Source organism: Rousettus aegyptiacus, unplaced genomic scaffold (assembly GCF_014176215.1).
Source record: "Rousettus aegyptiacus isolate mRouAeg1 unplaced genomic scaffold, mRouAeg1.p scaffold_m13_p_11, whole genome shotgun sequence".
Classification (NCBI taxonomy): Eukaryota; Metazoa; Chordata; class Mammalia; order Chiroptera; family Pteropodidae; genus Rousettus; species Rousettus aegyptiacus.
The window spans coordinates 76,789,457-76,809,121 of NW_023416286.1; the positions used below are offsets into that span (position 1 = coordinate 76,789,457).

At 31.9% G+C, this 19,665-nt stretch overlaps 1 protein-coding gene across 2 annotated transcripts in view; it reads left to right on the plus strand.

Moving 5' to 3' along the window:
* Positions 1-19,665, plus strand: part of DACH1 (dachshund family transcription factor 1) — a 383,562-nt gene that overhangs the window by 339,311 nt on the left and 24,586 nt on the right. For both annotated transcript variants that reach the window (XM_016133395.2, XM_036228905.1), the window contains 4 exons: positions 1,210-1,361; positions 10,330-10,477; positions 13,445-13,588; positions 14,088-14,156. In XM_016133395.2, coding sequence (XP_015988881.2) covers positions 1,210-1,361; positions 10,330-10,477; positions 13,445-13,588; positions 14,088-14,156 — 513 coding nt within the window. The remainder of the gene's footprint in view (positions 1-1,209; positions 1,362-10,329; positions 10,478-13,444; positions 13,589-14,087; positions 14,157-19,665) is intronic.

Genomic DNA, 19,665 nt, shown 5'->3' on the forward strand with positions numbered 1-19,665 from the left:
ACTTCTCTAGTATTTCTGCTCCAGAGAGAGGTAATTGGAAAACGTGTTGTGTGGTTAGGTGTTGTAATGAAAAATAAAAGAATGATCGAGGAGAATAGTGCAATCAAATTATAAGCGTAAAGGCAAGTGTGCTGAAGTTTTTAGCCACTTGCAAAATTGAGAGATACTATCAGAACTGTGCAAATACATTGTTCTGATTACTTTTCCTGAGGTGAAATATGAAAATATTTATAAAATTGAGAATTCTGCCATGAATAAAATTTTCTCTGTGCTCTAATGAACTAAAATAAGCTATAACTTGTGTCTATCTCAAATGAAACTATAAAAATGTTTAAATAACAAAAAACTGAACAAAATGATTTTAGTTAGCTGTGAGAATAAAAAGTCTGATTTGGAGCATTACTCTTGAGTTGCTTGTAATGTTGAAGCAACAATACGTTAATGAACAAAATAAATACTAACTTAACTTAGAGGGTTTTATATATTTTTTAAAATATTGATATTGAAATTACATTTTATTACCCTTTATTTAGACCACATTTCATTTATAAAAAGCTAATTTTTCAATATGAAGGTAAAAGGTGTTCAAAGCCAAAAGAATTAGACATTTAGTTATAATGATATTAAATAATTGAGTTATTCAGTAGAAAGAATATATTTGATTCCAGTTTTTTGTTTTTGTTTTTGTTTTCGGTTGTGCAATGAAAGATTTTCATTGTGCATTCTTTTGTAGGCTTTTTAAAAAATATATTTGAACAAATCATTGATATAAAGGAAGGGTTAATCAAGAAAGAAACATACTAATATACAAAGAATTTCTCTTCTATGAAGCTCTAGAAAGATTCTATTGTCAATTCAAACAGAACAAACTAAAATGAGATAATTGGGAAGGTGCCCATAAAGTCAGCCTGAATATATTATCACAACTATATATGAGATAATATTTGTTTTAAAAAGATTCTATGGCACTGTAAACTCAGTCTCATTAGAGACTGCATTTAAAAGGCTTATAAAGTTACTCATTAATGTTATCTTGTTGTATCTCCACAGCTTTTTCATTAAAGAAAATTCAGCAGAAAGCATTTTCTCCTGATAGCAGGAACCAATTTGCAATAAATGTTCTGGAAACCACTAGGGAAGCCATTACTGAGGTCTAATAAAAACAGACAAGCGTAACTTGTTCTATATTTTTGTTTCAATCACATACAGATGAGACCCCGCTCTCCACACCAACTGCAAGAGACAGCCTTGACAAACTTTCTCTGACTGGACACGGACAACCACTACCTCCAGGTTTTCCGTCTCCTTTTCTGTTTCCTGATGGATTGTCTTCCATAGAGACCCTTCTGACTAACATACAGGTAGGCCTTTTTGTAATCTGGAAGAAAGGAACATAAAGACCTAGTCATAAATTTTTCCCAAATTCATACTATTCCAACTTAATCCATTCATGAAATTGACTGAAAAAAGTATCGAACTTTTTCTAGCAATTAAACATTTTAAACTTGCTACACTAATCTAATTGGTTTAGAAATACTCAGATATGTATATTAAATCTTAATAAAAACTTAGGTAAAAATGACTTGGGCATTTAAAATATCATTTTGCCTAAATGTTCTCCTTATTGCCGGCTAATGAGAAGAATCTAAATGTTTAAATTTGCCTGATTTACTAAATGACAGCACACCAGTTCTAATAAATATTTAGTTATTTTTAAACTGCTGGCCTTCCAGTGAGGAAATGATATGTTTAGTCATTTAAAATATGTCTAATATAAAAGAATCCAAAAAAATCTGTCCTTTTATAAATAAGTTTGTTTCAGTTAATAGGGTTTCTTCAAAGAATAGACTTCAAAAACCATACAAAACTTGCCACGGATTTCCTATGTAGTCCTCAGGATGTATATTTTACGTACAGTACATTATGAATCAAAAATACTTACAGTTAACAATAACATAGAACATGGAGCCAAAATAATAAGAGTGTCTGAGATAAAAGAAAGCATAATTTTCTTGCCCACACATGAAGTGATCATGTGGACCCCAGATGGAGAGTTTTGCCATTTACTTCTCCGTGTTTGAGGGAGCTAGTAGTAAGAATTTGCTTGTAGATACTGCGCTGGTAATTTTTTTTTTTTTAATTTTTACTCTAACAGTCCATCCTTAGTGATATTTTTCTGTACACATTTTCTACCATATCAAACTTTCTCCCAGTAGAAATGTAATTAATTTTATTTACCTCTCCAAGGACATAACAGAAGGCCTTTAATGTAACATATCTTCTCATCTATTAATATGGCATTTTTAATACTAATGTAATTAGAGTCTCCAGAACTGTATTCAACTTTAATGTTTTATATCTCAGTAATTGAAATAAATCATCGATCTAGCCTAAACTTAATCAAGGCCAAATAGTTGATAATATTTTAAAGTAAACATAAGACGTTCTTTTTTCTAAATTTAACCCATAATACTGTTTTCTAAGAGGTAGAGTTTTTAATATATTTCTCTTTGTTAAATTAAATGCTTTCAGGAAATATCCCTCAAGATTTCGGAATTTATACTGTGAAAAGGGAACAATTTATTTTCTTAAGTATACAACTCCATCTGAAGAAAAAAAAAAGGCATTTATTTAAACTCCTCCATCTAGTTGTATGTATCTTCACTAACTAAAACCTTTTTAACCAGGAAAGTGGTAATTTAATTTATTTCAGCAGAGAAAACATTTCTGTGTTTAATCAGTGTAAAACCAGCTCGCTCACCTAAGGAGCGGTTTTACTCATGGAATCTTGTATTCTATGTGAATATCACTTTTTGAAGACAGTTACTTCATCTACCCACTCCAAACCAGTATTACCGGGGTTAGAAATTATATCTAAAACACTGAACTGTTGTTAGTTCTTAAGAAAAAAAAAAAAAAGTAAAAAAAGAAAGCTCTAGCTTTACAGATTTAGATGTTATTTATTTTATTGAAAGTATCTCTAGATTTAATGCAGTCTTTTTCTAACCTTCAACCAGCCTCAAGGACATATTTTAGCAAAAGTTAATATGACAGTCAACAAAAACTAAATTATTTCTAACCCAAAATCATAGAGATAAGGGACTGATAAATTTAGAACACCTAAAATAAGAATACTTCATTAAAAATAAAGTATGCTTATATGCTTTAATCTTACATATGTGTATATAGATGTAGGTATTACATATCTGTATATATAATGCATTTTTAATATTATACATATTATGTATAAATACACACACAGGTGTATATGCATGCACATATGTGTACATAAGGTTAAATAAACAATGATTAAAAATCTTACTGAGTTCCATTCAGTTATATATGTTTATATATCTACACATACAAAACATACATACATAAATACATATACAATTACACATATGCATATATACATACATACTGGATTTATGGTCATTCAGTAATGGTTTTTTTTATCATTTTACGAAAGGTCATAGATGCTAGCTTTTTTATTATTGCCACATTTATTGAGTTATAGCAATATCCTAGGAATGGTATAGAATGTTTAAACAGTCATGACCCTGGCTTATGGGGAATACAGTATAAATGTGTTTGCTGTCCAAATTCTAATTTGGATAATTACATTCTGCCTACCTCAATTTTCTCTGTAATTTCAATTATATTCAGTAGGTTCTCTGCTTTCTATTTCAAAATGGTAGCATACATTTGTGTGGTAAGTTTGAAGTTCCATATTTCCTTTGGAGGTATTTTATCAGGACAACAATGAACAAAAGCTGAAACTGTTTAATTTTTCAAATCATAAAAGTCTAGGTCTGAAATTAAAAGATTTATTATGCATATTTACCATTTTAATCAAACTCAATGTGCCAGGTTATATTTAAGTGGAATGTACATAAAATCAACCCTTTTTTAGAATTAATGACCAAAAAAAAAAAATCCTTCAAACTAATGTTTCAGGACTAATTGTTTATATTCAATAATTAAATTTCATGATATTCTATAATTTAATAATTCTCAATTTTAAAATTTGTAATGGTTACTATAGATGTTGCTTTCATGATACATTATAAAATTGAATTTTCATAAATGTTTTTGTGCTTTAAGAGAGGACCTGTAGAATAAAACTGTATACTAATGTGTCAGTATTTTAAATATACTATATCAAGTATAGAAAAACTCTCTTTCTCTTTCTATATATATAGTGTGTGTGTGTGTGTGTGTGTATACACATGTGTGTGTATATTTATATAAATAAATAAATTTTGGGTACCAGATTTTTATTAATTCTCTTGAAATTTGAGTGTTTTAGAAATAATTAATAATGAATAATGATGTCTGAAGTATAGCAATTTCACATTAATGAGTGATATTATACATTCCAGATTTTGCTTCTCAGGGTTTTTAAGATTTTCTTTTATATGAAACTTTTTTTTTCCAATGTGAAAAATATTTCATATGACTTCCTTATTCAAGTATGTCTATCGAGAACTGTCTATTACCTTTAGGTGCGGAAACTAGAAATTTAGTGTCGCTCTATATGGAACATCAGATCCCACATAAGATCAGGTAAAGGGTTCAGTCCCATAAGACTGCCTCCCACTTCTGCTTCAGATGCTGATTACAAGTCCAGATTGTAGTCTGTGCTTCTGACTGAGGTTCCTACAACCCACTTCTTGGGTTCAGTTAATTTGCTGGAGCAACTCACAGAACTCAGGAAAACATTTTACTTTCTAGATTCCCAGTTAATTATAAAAAGAGATAATTCAGATGTGACACCTAGATGTGATACCTTCTAATAATGACTACCATTTAAACACATTCAAAGGAGAATTTTACCTACTATTCTTAATCTGAGCTTTCATACTGTAAATTGCAGCTAGGGTCTATTTGTATGTGGAATTGGAAACAAGTAATTACATTGTTTATCTTGGCTTATAAATATTAAAATAAGAATAAGTAAATAAGTAAAAATTAGGAATATAAAATAAGGGTAGAGAATATGAAATTTAGTTGGGAATGAGGTTAGCATTGAAGGTATATGCCATAAAGAGATATATGATAGGAGTTTGGTTCACTATAGTTTGTCTATGTGGAAGAATTAAACAAACAAGAAAGACCCAAAAGAGATGTTAATACCACAATAAATAGCAGTCCCAGATTGGTTCACTATGTTCTAATAAATAAACATAATCCAACTGTGGTATTTAAGAAATGTGTTCTACTACTCTATTTGAGGGAAGAAAATGAAAAAGAATTTGTCTTAGTACTAAAATAAATACTCTGATCTTCCAGTTTTTACGTTTTGATGTCATGGCCAATAATGTTAACTTTTATACATTTTAAAGTTTTTTATTTACATTATTAACACATAATTTTAATTATAATAGAGTTAGACAAAAGAATTAGGAGGAAACTTTTCAAAAAGATAAAACAACAAAATAGGACAATGGCTTCAAAATATGAGTAGGCTAATCATATCTTTAATCATAATTATAAAGCTTCTCTCTTTTGTTACCATTACCAATTTGCAAAAAGAGATCATTAAAAAACAGTATAATATATCCAATATTTTAAGACAGTTTACTAAGATGAAGAGAATAGCATTCTCTTAAGAATCAAAATTATGTGCCATATTTCTCATTTATATCAAAAATACTCTACTGAAACATAACTTCACTTCTGACTTCTGGTCATCAAATGTCTGGTATTTTTTTTTTCTCACACCAAAATACCAGCTGAGTACCTACATTTGAACTTGATTCTGACAGTATCTACCTGGAAATCAGATCCCACATTAGATCAGGTTAAAGGTAGAGTCCCACAAAACTGCCTCTCACCCCTACCTCAGATGCCAATTACAAGTCCACGTTGTAACCTGTATTTCTGACGGAGAGCTATACATCAGAGGTTCCAACAACCCACTTCTTGGGTTCAATTAATTTGCTGGAGCAACTCACAGAACTCAGGAAAACATTTTAAATTCTGGATTCTCAGTTTATTATAAAAGGATATGATTCAGAAACAGCCAGATAGAAGAGATGCACAGAGGAATATGTATGGGAAGGGGGGCCGGGCTTCTGTGCCTGCCCTTGGCCTGCTGTCCACCAAGCACCTTCATGTCCTGACCAATCCAGAAGCTTTCCGAACCCTGTCTTTTTGAGTTTTTATGGAAGTTTTATTGCATAGGTGTGATAGATTAAATCATTTCTCACTGGTGATTAATTCAACCTCTAGCCCTCTCTGGAGGTCCAGAGGGTGGGGCTGAAGGCTCCAAGTTTCTAATCACAGAGTTGTTTCTTCTGACCACCAGCCTCTATCCTTAGGGGCTTTCCAAAAGTCACCTTATTAACTTAAGTCTTTAGGCTTATTATGAATAACAAAAGACACCCATTTTACCTTTACGTTCTTATCACTTAGGAATGCCACCCATTATATGCTTCCAGTTCCAGCACCAAGATGAAGACCAAACATATATTCCTTATTATAAACACAATATCACAGTCTCCGTGCAAATTAAATATTATTACCATATTACATGAATCTTCTTTGTAACCTTACCCAGTGGATTTCATTGTTATCCCCATATCATAGATGAGAAAGTGGAGTCAGATAAGCCAGTTGATCAAGGTCACTCAATGATGGTGATGTCGGGATTTAAATACAGGCAGGCTAATTGCTGAGCCTATGTTGCCATATTGCCATGCAGATCATATGAATCACAAGATGGATTTATACCCGAAAGGGTTTTTGACAGAGAGTTGGTGGTCATTCATCCACTTTGAAAAACAGTAACCAAAACACTAAACCAAGTGTAGCTGTATATTTTGTTACAAGAACTTTTGGGGGAAAATGTATCAGTTGCTACCATCGCATCATATTTTTCTTTTTACAAAAGTTCCTGGTTTCAAGCGACACCATTTCTTTCTATTTCAGAAGGAAATATCAAAAGGTAAAAGGTTAAATACGCCCTGGAGTTCTGATCTAGACTTGGTGAAGTTACTGGTTTGGGATTTTGCACAAATTACCGGATCCTCCTGGATCTTGGTTTTCTCATCTTTAAAAGGCTTTCCTTAGAATGGGTGATCACTAAGATACCCTTCAACTAGAGTATTTACTCTTGTTAGAAGCAATACATTACTGAGCACAAATTTTGTCATATGAGTTTCAATGATGCTCAGGGAACCTCACTTATCTAATTCTGAAATAAATTTCTCTAAAATGCAAACATAGACCAAGTAAGCTTTTCCCCTGCAATCTGACTAACATTTAAGCAATGTTCCTTTCATATCAGTATTACTTTGAGTCCTCTTATACAAGCAGAGATTTGTACTTTCTAAGTTGTAGAAATAGTTGGAACATTGTTAAATCAATCACAGTGCCCCTTTTTAAAGAAATACATATAGACTCAGTCTCTTGAAAATTATGAAAATAACTTAATGTTCAAGGTAGATAATTTTAGAAAATGAACATATTTGTGTATTATGACAACCTTTATGCCTCACTTCTGGAAAAGAAATTTGAGGCCGAACAACCATTGTTTCTAATAATTGTCATAGAGTAATTGCCTCAGAATAAGTGCCATAGAGTAAGTTTAAAATGCATTTCTTTAGAATTATCATTGTCCAACTTCAACATCATAAGAACTGACTTCCCCTTGTTGAAAAATTCATGTGTTTTTTACTGTAACTCACATCGTCACACAGAATTTGGCTTGATACTGCATGTCCACATGAGACCCAGCATTTAGCATGACCTTTTGCAAGTGCTCTACCTGGAAAATTTACAAAACTAATGCAAATCTGAAAGTACGATTACCACTGATAGTTAAAATAGTGTCCTAATGATTTGTAGATGTTATGAGCACTACTTGCTATTGCTTTTCCCAGCCCCCTGCTGTACTGAAATTTAATCGGTTTTCTGTATTTTTTTGCAGCAGAGCTGTCACGGGCAATAACATATTTTTGCATATGCATCAGTTTGGCTCTAGTGCAGATTTTTGTTCACACTGGACTCCTACTGATGTGCACTGATTTAAAGTCTAAAAATGAAACTTAATTTTATACAGCTTATGAGTAGTCCCTAGAGGGTATTGGATCCTAAAAGCTAATATTTTTCAGATATAATCAGCAGGAATAGGTAATGTATTACCCTTAGCAGCATTAGCAGCAACTGTAACAAAAAGAAAGAGTAAATAAATGCTCTCAGCAACTTTATACTTTACAACAAATATTAATATAAAATAACACAAATTAGGGTTACAGTTTAATGTTATTCAACATGTTTATTCATAATGATTGTTTCATATTTAAAGAACACCAAAATATTGTGTTTTGTCAGCCAAGGACAATAATAGTTTAATAGTAATTTATTTTAAACAGCTACTGATAATACAACCAATCAACACATTAAGTGGTGCCAACATTGGCATCTTGCTAAATAATCTCTAGACATTGCACAGAGAGTACATCTTTCAAAGATAAGTCAACAAGAGCAATCAGAGCAGAAAATTAGAATTTGGTATCTTAGAATTAAAATACAGCTAAACTAAAGTTTTAATTGGGGTGATCTAAAAGGGCACTTGATGTAATGATCTCTTTCATTTGTTACTAATTGTTTGTTCCTGATGAAGAAAAAACACACACAGGAATGTTGCTGAATTGAGCGAGGATGGCAGTTTCCTTAGCAGCTATGTTTTATTGTTAAAAACAAAAGATTTGGGAGGGGCACACTGCTGGGTAAAACTCCTCCAGCTTCTTTCATATCACAAGAGTTAATCCAGGGAATTCAGGGTCAGGTATAACAAACATGAAATAATTTATATGTGCATAAGAAGAGAATAAAAATGGCTTACGACAATGCTACATTCGTGGACTGAACCAAGGGTACATCTCTTTTGTGCTAACGAGTCAAGCCACAGTTGAAATTTTTGATTCAAACTGCTTATGTTGTTTCCTGCAGTCACATGCTAGAGGGTATCTGCAAATAGCACCAATTTCCATTTCATTTAGAATTTCAATTGAAAATTTCAGTCTCTAATGTTCACAGACCAAAGCAACATATCTTTTATTTCAGAAGAGCATTTTGTATTCCTGAGTTGATAAGGATAGAAATTTAAGCTCTTATTTTTACTAATAATTTTACTGATAATTTTCTAAAGCATCACAGGAGAGAATACATACAGAATGCCTCATGTGTGTTTTATATCATTTCATAATCTCATTTTTAAAAATCTCAGAATACTACTAAATTTAAGAAAAATACAGTAAATCCAATTATATATATGAAAGATGCCATGATCAATTGTATAAATAAACTTTGCTTTTTCCATATGCTCTTCAATTATTAAACTGACAAATAGTCCCCTAAGAGTTAATTATTCTCTATCATAATCATTTGGAATAGAATTTTTAAAAATAATGCACTATTAAGCCATTAAGGTTTAGATCCCTTACATATATTATATATCTCAAGAAAAATCTACCAGTATAATAATTTTTATTCAAGACATTTTTAAAATTTACTATGTGGTAGACACCCTTTGGGACCTGAGGACATAGTACTAAATGAGACAAAATGTTCCTGCCTCACAGAGCTTCCATTTTAGTGTAGGAAACACGACATAAAGCAGTGAACAAATAAACATATGACAGTATTACAAAATAATAAATGCTGTGAATAATTTTAAGGAAGGAATAACGAGCTTGGTTTGGAGGGCTATTCCAGATAGGGTGGTAAGAGAAATCCTTTCTTGAGTGGTGACTAAACAAAGGTGACATGAAATGAGGGCATGAGGCACACAAAAATTGGGAGAGAAAGCATTCAGGAGGATAACAGAAAGAGCAAAGTCCCTAATGCAGAAACAAATTGATGGCCTGAGAAATGTAAAGAAGCCCACTGTGTCTGGTATAATCTAGGTAGGGCATGGTGGCATATGAGCTCCACGAGACAGGTGAGTACTGCCAGGATCATTTAGGGTATCATAAACCATGTCAGATAATTAGTTGTGGAAGAGATACAGTCTAATTTTCAACTTAGTTCTTATTTTTTTAGACACGCTTATGTGCTGCCCTCATTTAGCTTTAGATTTAGATATTCTAATTAGGGGCAACTGAGCCTGATGCCAAAAATATTTGTCTTCCTAAAATATTTTAATTAGATTTGGAAATTTTGTGCTTTAGTTACACTTTTTCGTCCTCGTGCGTACAAAATGAATGCACAAGAATGAAAGAATTTGATATGTGGGTTCTTCTCTTTTAAAATGCTTTTAAGTAATGAATGAAATGTGCTTCATAACAAAATATTACAATTCCGAATGCCTTCTTTGTACAGGGCCTCTTGAAAGTTGCCATAGATAATGCCAGAGCTCAAGAAAAACAGGTCCAACTGGAAAAAACAGAACTGAAGATGGATTTTTTAAGGGAACGAGAGCTAAGGGAAACACTTGAGAAGCAGTTGGCTATGGAACAAAAAAATAGAGGTATTTTCAACCTTCTAAATAAGTTTAATACTTTATGTAAAATACTTAATATAACAATACTATGATTGGTGATTTACTATGAGCCCGTGCTTTTTGTTTTTACTTTTGGTTAAAATTCAAAGCAGGATTTAAGTCCAGGGCTCATTGTATCTTAATCTCCAAATTACATAGTTTCTCTTCTGTTCATACCATAAGATATTGAAATATTTCCAATATTGCTTATAAAGTATAATGGATTTATAATTTTAAGATAGAATTAGCTCTGATAGGATGACAACTATAAAGAAAATTTTATATTCATTCCCGATTTTATATTCATTCACAATTTTGAAAAACTTAAGTGTTAAAGTCACAATGCTAAAATAGAAAAAGCTAATTATTCAAGCAAAGAAAGCTTAGTAAGATATTTATCAACTGAAACTGAAGACTGATGAATATCTGAACAAATGACCAAAGTTGAGTGTTTGTATAATTTTTTTTTTCTGAGTGCCTCATTTTCATGCAACAAGGTCAAGTACACACTAGAGTAGAAACCAATATGAATTTGTATTAGGTAAAAACAATTGTATCAATAAGTTGTTTATTTTAACACCTTACAGTGTATATATAGATAATTTTGAAGGTCATTTATATTTGTGTTTATTTTATGTATAGAATTGAAGAGTGTTTTCTATACAACCAATTTCCCCTTGCCTCAACTATAAGATTCTCCTATGTATTCTAGAAGGAAAGCTCCTTTTCTCTCATTTAATAAGTATTCTATATATAAATATTTCACATATTCTCCTTTTATATGTCTGAAATGGTGGTCACTTATAAATCGTTGTTTCTTTTTTGCTTTTAAAACTGGAGAGATTTAGTAATATTTTTTATTAGTTACTATAAAGAAATAACTAGTAGTTTCCTGGGATGAGGTCAATTTGGGAAGCTGTCACCCCAGGCGTATAGCACAGTTCTAAACAGTGTGACTTCACATAGATCTAGATACTAAAGTAATCAAAATAAGGTAATCACTGATAATGAGAGATATGTTCTATCTGAATAGTGAAATTTGGTGAAAGAGTTCATTATATGGAACCATCTTCCATGAAATAGCCGTGTCTTGATTTTGTTATTACCTGCAAAATTCTTTTTTTTTTTTTTAAATTCAAAGTCAGACCCTTGAATTCCTAAAGTAAAGCTTTGGTTACTTGAGAGACCTTTAGAATTTTATTGGTTCAAACCTGTTGAGAGGATTTACATTCTGTTTTATTTCTTTAACCACTAGAGGGCAAAACAATTCACAAACCACCCCCATGAACCTCCAGTTTAATTAATTGTGAACAATAAATTAAAGGTAATAACTGTCAATAATTATCTATTATGAGTGCATCTATTGAAGCAATGTATTATCCTGAAGAGAGAACTTGGCAATCCCATTTGGTTCAATCACATAGGAGGAAACAGCAAGTGGTCAATGGCAAGGCGCTGGATATTGAGCGTTTAGTGCCGTGGGAGTGTACAATATAAATAAATAATTCAGAATTTATTGTTTCTTTTCAGAGACTTATAAACAGTCATCTTCGGAAAGGGAAAGTAGACAAGTAATTTTGTTAAAATAAGCCTATGGTTTTCACTGTTAAAATAAAGAAATTAGCATGTATTTGAAATCAGTTTTGTTTTTTCTCTAAGACTGTAGCCAATGTACATTTGATAAAAAAAAAAAGTTTCTGTTAATATATGAAAGTAACAACAATATACTCAACAAGTTAATGGTCTACCATCTTAGCAGTATTAATGATTACAAAAATGGAATATGTGAAAATTAGAAATTGAGACTAAAATTCTTTCTTGAACCATATTACCTTATTTTATATTTGGACTAAATACTGTGTTAAATTAAAATGTTATTCTTTAATCTGTAGTAAGAAATCAAATAGCAAACTTGGAATGATTACTCCTATGACTAACTCTACCAGAAGGATTTTCTCATACTGATTCTGTCACATTCAAGTTCACAATGTTTATCAAAAAAATATTTCTGAGAAAAACATTTGAATGCTTCTCATATGCTAATTGCTTGCTATATACATATATATATATAGTAAAAGTTAAAGTAATTATCATACTGAAAATATACTTAACATACATTTACGAAGAATATATATTTATTTTTTATTGATTACATATTGTATACAAATATTTAAATTGTCCTGTAGGAAAAAATAGATCATAATCAACTTTTTGGATCATAACCTATTTTTTAATATACTATTACATTATTGTTAGTAGTAGCATATTATTGGCAGTAAGATTTCATATTCTATCAGATTCCTGAAGAGTAAAAATAAAACCTTCTGGAAATATATTAGTGTATATAAATTTGCTGTAAGAAAATTAGTATCTCTGAGTAAATTATAATAGCTTCATCTAAAATATTTCTGCTTATATCTGTTAACAATGATTAAGAACATTTAGCTTGTCATATACAATAATATTTATAACATTTTCTAAAATTTCAAGAAAGAACTATTAAAAATTTAGCTAGTGTAACATTGTTTTATAAAACATTTATAGGGGAATACTCCATTTACTACTCAAAATTGGTGCTTTGTAAAGAGAGAGGAGGCATACTTATAAAGGTTTGCACTATTCTAACTACTCTGTACTGTTCTGATTCAAGGGCAGAGACTAAGCCACAACATCATTTAATTAGGCTTCCTTTATCAGTGAATTCAAATATTTACTAAAATTAGTTTCCCATTAAATCTGTCTCTACATATGACAATTAAAGACATTCTTATAATGTAATATAGTTCAAGGCTAAATAAAATTTGACCTCCTTGGATATTTTACTGGGATTTATTTTAGGTAAAGGTGGTGTTTTTGGAACTTTCTCCAGCAGGGAAAAAATATAAGCAAGATAGAACTTTTATAAGTTTATACATTGCAAAACTTTAAGAAAAAATAATGTACACTCTTTTCTAGCCATAGTTCAAAAGAGGCTAAAGAAGGAGAAGAAGGCAAAGAGAAAATTGCAGGAAGCACTTGAATTTGAGACAAAACGACGTGAGCAAGCAGAACAAACACTAAAACAGGCAGCTTCAACAGATAGTCTCAGGGTCTTAAATGGTAAGAGAGTGTATCTTTATGCATGGCTAACTAACTTTCATTTTGAATACTCAAATGCAATTTAGACATGTGTTTCTGGTTTTGTATATTTCTCCGTCTTGTCATTCATTAACTTGTGCTTGTAGCTGACAGCATGGTGCAAAGGATAATCATGTATGTTGAGGGAAATGTATTAGTTCATAGGTGTTTCCATCGTTTCTTACTTAACTTCAGTGTCTGAGACGACGTTGCTTCTCTGTCTAACAAATCTGTCTCTACCGAATCAAGGTGAAATATTAATCTGAGAACTTCCTAAACCCCAACCTATTTTATGAACAATTTCTCATTATCTTTTCAAATTTTTGGATAATCCTTATGGTTATAGTCTTCGTTCAACCTTTAAAAGGTGACAAAGACTTATGTGAATTTAATTCAGCACCAGAGTTACAGGTTACTCTTTCTTAAAGGACAACAGGAATCAAATGAAATATGTGTCACTCTTACCTTTCTGTGCTTTTAGACTCTCTGACCCCAGAGATAGAAGCTGACCGCAGTGGCGGCAGAACAGATGCTGAAAGGACAATACAAGGTAGGAATTGCAAAAGGCTATAAATCTAGATCTTGCTATATGAGTTTTCCTCAGCTTTAGCCTGCTATTCAAGCATGTAGCCTACCATCTGGGCCACATCAAAACAAGTTCAAACAAGGTCAAGTTCATCTTGCTTGTTTATATGAGTGAATTCATTTTGTGCTGATAGATTTTCTTTAAATTAACAGGTCATTTCTGTTTATACAATGCAATTAAAAAGGAATAATTAATTTTAAACAATGTATGATTTAATCTTGGACACAGCAAATGTGTTTTATCGAATGCTTGAAGCTCAGTCTAATGCAGGAAGGGTTTATAAATTCTATTCTATAGAAATAAAATCATGGGCTAATCAAATAGGTAGTCTTAAAAATTTGAAAATTTCCTGTTTTGTGACTACTGCAAAATACCTGCAAAACAGACTAGTTGTTAACAATAAATAAGGTTGTTTAGTTTATGTGCATTTTCCAAAAGTTCGATATGCCATTATACACGTTATAATAGCACAAATCTGCTTAACAAAATCATAAATAGAATACTAAAAGAAGCTCTGTTGTACACTCGGAAGAGAAAGACCACACTATAAGGAAAGGACAATATCAGAAGATAGCATTTATAGTCTAACATCTATTCTAGACAATAAACTCAATATCACATCATGAATACTAAACAGTAAAAAGAGCATTTGTTTTCTGTTTTAAATGAAGACGATCCTTCAAAAGGAAGCCGAAAATGATTAACTACTATAATCCTCACAATTGCTTTTATTTTGCATTTTAAGCTCAATCATTTTGAGGGTACTGTTTGACATAAATTGTGTTACTTAATCAGCTCCAAATGTCATTCTAGTTTAGTGTAAAGGAAGTATATTTTTGCAAAGAATCATATTTGAAATAAGTAAATATCAGAAACTTGAAACATTCCTAGAGAATGTTTTGTCTATATTTGTTTTACCTGAGACCACAATAATTAATTGTCTTAATCCTAAGCTTGAACCGTATGTTTTTATAAGACATCTCTTTAGATATACAAGATTAATGCAACTCTAGATATGGAAAATACTTCATTTTTTAGATTCTTATGGATTTCAGCAAAATTTTATATCTTTGTGTGTATATAATATTATTGAAATCATAAGATTTCTGTTGCATCTCCTAAAAATTGCATACAGATGTTAATGAATTAGTGATATCAAAGCCAGTCCTTTTTATCAAGGCTGATTACCTCAATAAGGTCAATGGAAATATTGGCCCTGGTTTGTGTGATCAGGGGCTCCTCATGTACTAATTTAGCTAATGTCCAAAGTGGTCTAAAAAAGCACATGAATCTCCAGGTAGACGTGATAAATAAGGTGGTCAGAATTCAATCTAAGAAAAAATTATAGACAATATATTCCTGCAGATAAATGGTAGACTTTCATTAATAGTAAGAAGCATTTAGGCGATGATTAAACATTTTTGCTTAATTGAAATATTTTCAATTCTCAATTTCTGTTGTGATTCTCTTACTCTGAAATTTAAGACAATCATAAATTGTCTTCTTTTTGCTATCCAGACAGCTACCAGTTGGGTAATAAAGAAAACGCACTCAAACAACTTTGAGGGAACAAAACATTTGAACAATGATTATACAGAGTAACTTAAAGCCAAATATAAATAATTATTGAATTATTTCTTGGTTTGGTTTATTATAATATGAAATCTTTATTCATTTCATTCATTTATTCTACCCGTCAATTAAAAAGATATGTTCCTCAAGTCTAATGTGAATAATCAATTATATTCTGCTTTTTATATACTTATGTTTGGATATAATGGTTTTATGTTGTTCAGTGTAATATAGTTAGTTTTCAATAGAACACTAAATAATATTCATGATTTTAATTAGATAATATAATTTTTTTTCTCAAATGCCATTTTAAAAAGCACTGTAAGTGAATCTGTGTTTCTGTGTGTTAATGGCTAAGAATTTATTTCATCAGCAGTTGAAATACCCAAGACTTTTAAAATAACAGAGGAAGGAGATCATCTTTTGTACTGTAACTCCACTAAATAAGCTTATTTAGCCCTTTGAAGTTTTTTCTTTAACTTTAGAAACTAAATTTATACATTTGGAAGGTAACAGAATAAAATTAACTGTGAACAAAAGAAATAAAAGGAAAAACATTGTCTTTAGTTAAATTCTGAGTCTAAGCACAAGAATGAGAAAGACAACGAAGAAAGAACCAGAACTCATTATTAACTTGTGAAATGGCCTTTGTCGGGCATTTTGGGAGCCATGAGCACCTGCTGCTTCACGGTTCAGAAATGACAGAAACACAGCCTCTTGCTCCCTTCACCCTCTTTCTCTGTGTCCCCAAGCCCAGGTGTTATCATAGTCTTTATAGTCTTTCTTATTTTCAATCCAACCATAACTGAAATTATTCTCTATCCCAAAATAAACTCAAATCAATTAGGACAGACAAAGGGAACCCACATTTCTTTACGCTTATTATGTATTTATTTATTTTTAACATTTTGGTAGTAAATAAATGGAGTGCTTGGCCTAAAATTTAGTCACCTAGCAGTTAGGCACTTAAATACTGCTCAAGTGCCAAGGAATAACCTCCTATAAGCAACTCAGGTTACATTAAATGTTGATTCATTGGCATTTAGTACCACTATTTGTATAAAACTATAGAGGAGGGGAAGCGGAAACAAAAAAAAAAGCAGTTTAGAAAATATTCCTGAGCAGAGAGGCCCTAAATAGATTACATATCTTGAAAGTAGGGTAAATCAACTCACACTATACAGGGATAAATTCTTCATTGTTGATACTTTTAATATCTAACTCAAAATTCATGAGTTTGGAGGAGATACTATGAATGTAAAATAAACATCCAAAATTTAAAAACTAATAGTAAATTGTTTTAGGAGCTGAACTGTATGTTGATTAACTCTCTCATATCTTGAGCCTTATAGATTTATATATTATGATTTCTGTTAGGGTCTGAAAAAATTATCTTACTTTTAAGCTTTTTGTAAAATCTTTTGAATATATAGAGATCACATATATACTCATTGAGCAGGTTTTTTTGGGCTAGTCCATAACTATCTTCCAAAATCCCTTCTGTACCCCCACACACATAAATGCACTTCCACATAATGTATGCGGCTAGGACTTGGCATTCTTTAGCTAAGTCCTAGTCTTTTTATTCTCTCTTCCGAAGTAACAGCATCCACCTAAATGGATTAATATATACACTGACAGCTTTTAAAAAATATCTGTTCAGCCCATTCAGATATCTTTAAGAGTTCCACAAAATATCCCGCTTTGATTTGGCTTTCACACAGGGAAGTCAAGGTAGGTGGACAAAACCGAAAGGATACTCCACCTCTGCCCCTGCAAAACTGTCTCCCTACAGTGTGCCCTCCCTTGGGTGCCCTCATTTGTCCAATCCAGTATCCTCCTTAATGTATACTGAGAGAAGTGTGGAGCTTGACATTTTCCTTCCTTATCCTTTACACCCAATCTCATCTCTTCCTCCTCATTCTCTGCACTTCTAACGTACCGGCTTTTCCTTTTCCCCTCTGAAAGCCTCGCATCTGCTTCCCCACACCTAGGACATTTTCCCTCTTCTATGCCTCTACTTACCCAACCTTTAAGTCTCATCTTCGGAGTTACTGCTTCCATCCATGCTTCCTAGACTCCACACCTGCCCTGGCAGCACCTCCCTGCCTCCCGGGTCTAGTTAAGTCTCTTAGAGGTTCTTACCACACATTTCACTTCTTTACCATAGCCCGATGTGCATTTATAGTTTCTTCTTCAAGGCTTCTTTCTCTCTACATGGTAGCTGGGCAGAGTATGAACCATGCCTATTTTGTTTACTATTGTCCCCTCAGTGTCTGGCAGGATGGTGGACACCTTGTGGTGACTGACTGCTACCTGTTCCTGAAGGAATGTATCAACCATTGGTGAATTAGGGTCTGTGTAGGATCTTGTGGATGCTGGAGATCCTTATTGTTCTGACATTTCTCAGAGTTTGATTATTGAAACTGATGGGTAAATATAAAGGATGATATGAATCTGTCTAGGAAAGTCAGTATGTGTTTATTCTTATATGCTGATGTCTTGCACATTTGACCTAAGATCTGGATTTTGTGAATATTCACTTATACCCAATTTTCCATTTTAAATGTATATTTAATTTAACATACTGTAGTCATATTTCTTAAAGAACGGTTTCCTCTTTGGTTTAATATACACTGATCTACACAGGTCACTTCTGAAATAGTACATTTTGTTTTTTCTAAGTAAAAACCTTTCCTCATAAACCAAAAAATAATTGTTAAATTCGATGGAAATGTGGCCCACAGTTCCTCTGACATCTTAGAATGTCTGCAAGTTATGCTTGCAAAATCTTGACTTCACTTGAAAGTACATCTCTTTTATTTACACCGAATGGCTATAATCAAAACTATTTGGCTTTTTTTTTTTTGACTGATCTCAGATCATAGAAAACCAAACATCCTTCCAAATTAAAGGATGAAAGACTTGCCTTTACATTAGCAATCTTTTTTTTCTAATTTAAAAATATCTTCTTTCTGCTTCCTAGATATTTGAAAATACAAGTTAAATTTAAAAGTTATTCATTTATTCAACAAATATTTATTGAACACTGATGATATGCCAGAGACACTTATATGATGTCACTGCCTTAACATTGGGAAAAGACTCCAAAGATTAAATTTCTTTATTTTGCAAAAGAGGAACCCAAGGCTTACTAAATGTACATGGCCTGTTAAAGGGTTACACCATGAGTTAATGGAAGTTGGGAATTATCTTGGTTCAGTTGCTTTTCAGATCCCCTTATATTTTCCTGATTGTTTTTAGATTAGAGTTGTTAAAATATATTGCTGTTTTAAATATGTGATTATTTTTACAGTTGCCTTCCCTTATCTGCAGAGATACATTTCAAGACTTGTAGTGAATGCCTGAAACCAAGGATAGTACTGAACCCTATATACACTGTTTTTTCCCTATACATACCTACCACTGATAAAGTTTAATTTATAAATTATGCACAGTAAGAGATTAACAACAATAACTAATAAAATAGAACAATTAAAACATAACCAGTTGATAACCAATAGTGCTACTAAATGACTAATGGACGGGTGGGATATACAGTGTGATTATATTGTACAACGAGGTGATTCACTTCTGGGTGGGACTAGCAGGAAGGTGGATGATTTCATCAGGCTCCTCAGAATGGTGTACAATTTAAAATCTATGAATTGTTTATTTATGGAATTTTCCATTTGATTTTTTCGTACTGCTGTTGACCATGCATAACTGAAATTGCAGAGAGCGAAACCATGGAAGAGAGCGGAGATCTCTGTATTATTTGTTTAGTAACTCACAGCTTCAAAGCATTATCATGCATGTTATCCTTGTGAGTGGAACTTAAATGTTTAAATGTTTCCTCAAGCCCTTTTTTTTTTAATTAAATCAAATGTTCTAGTACTCA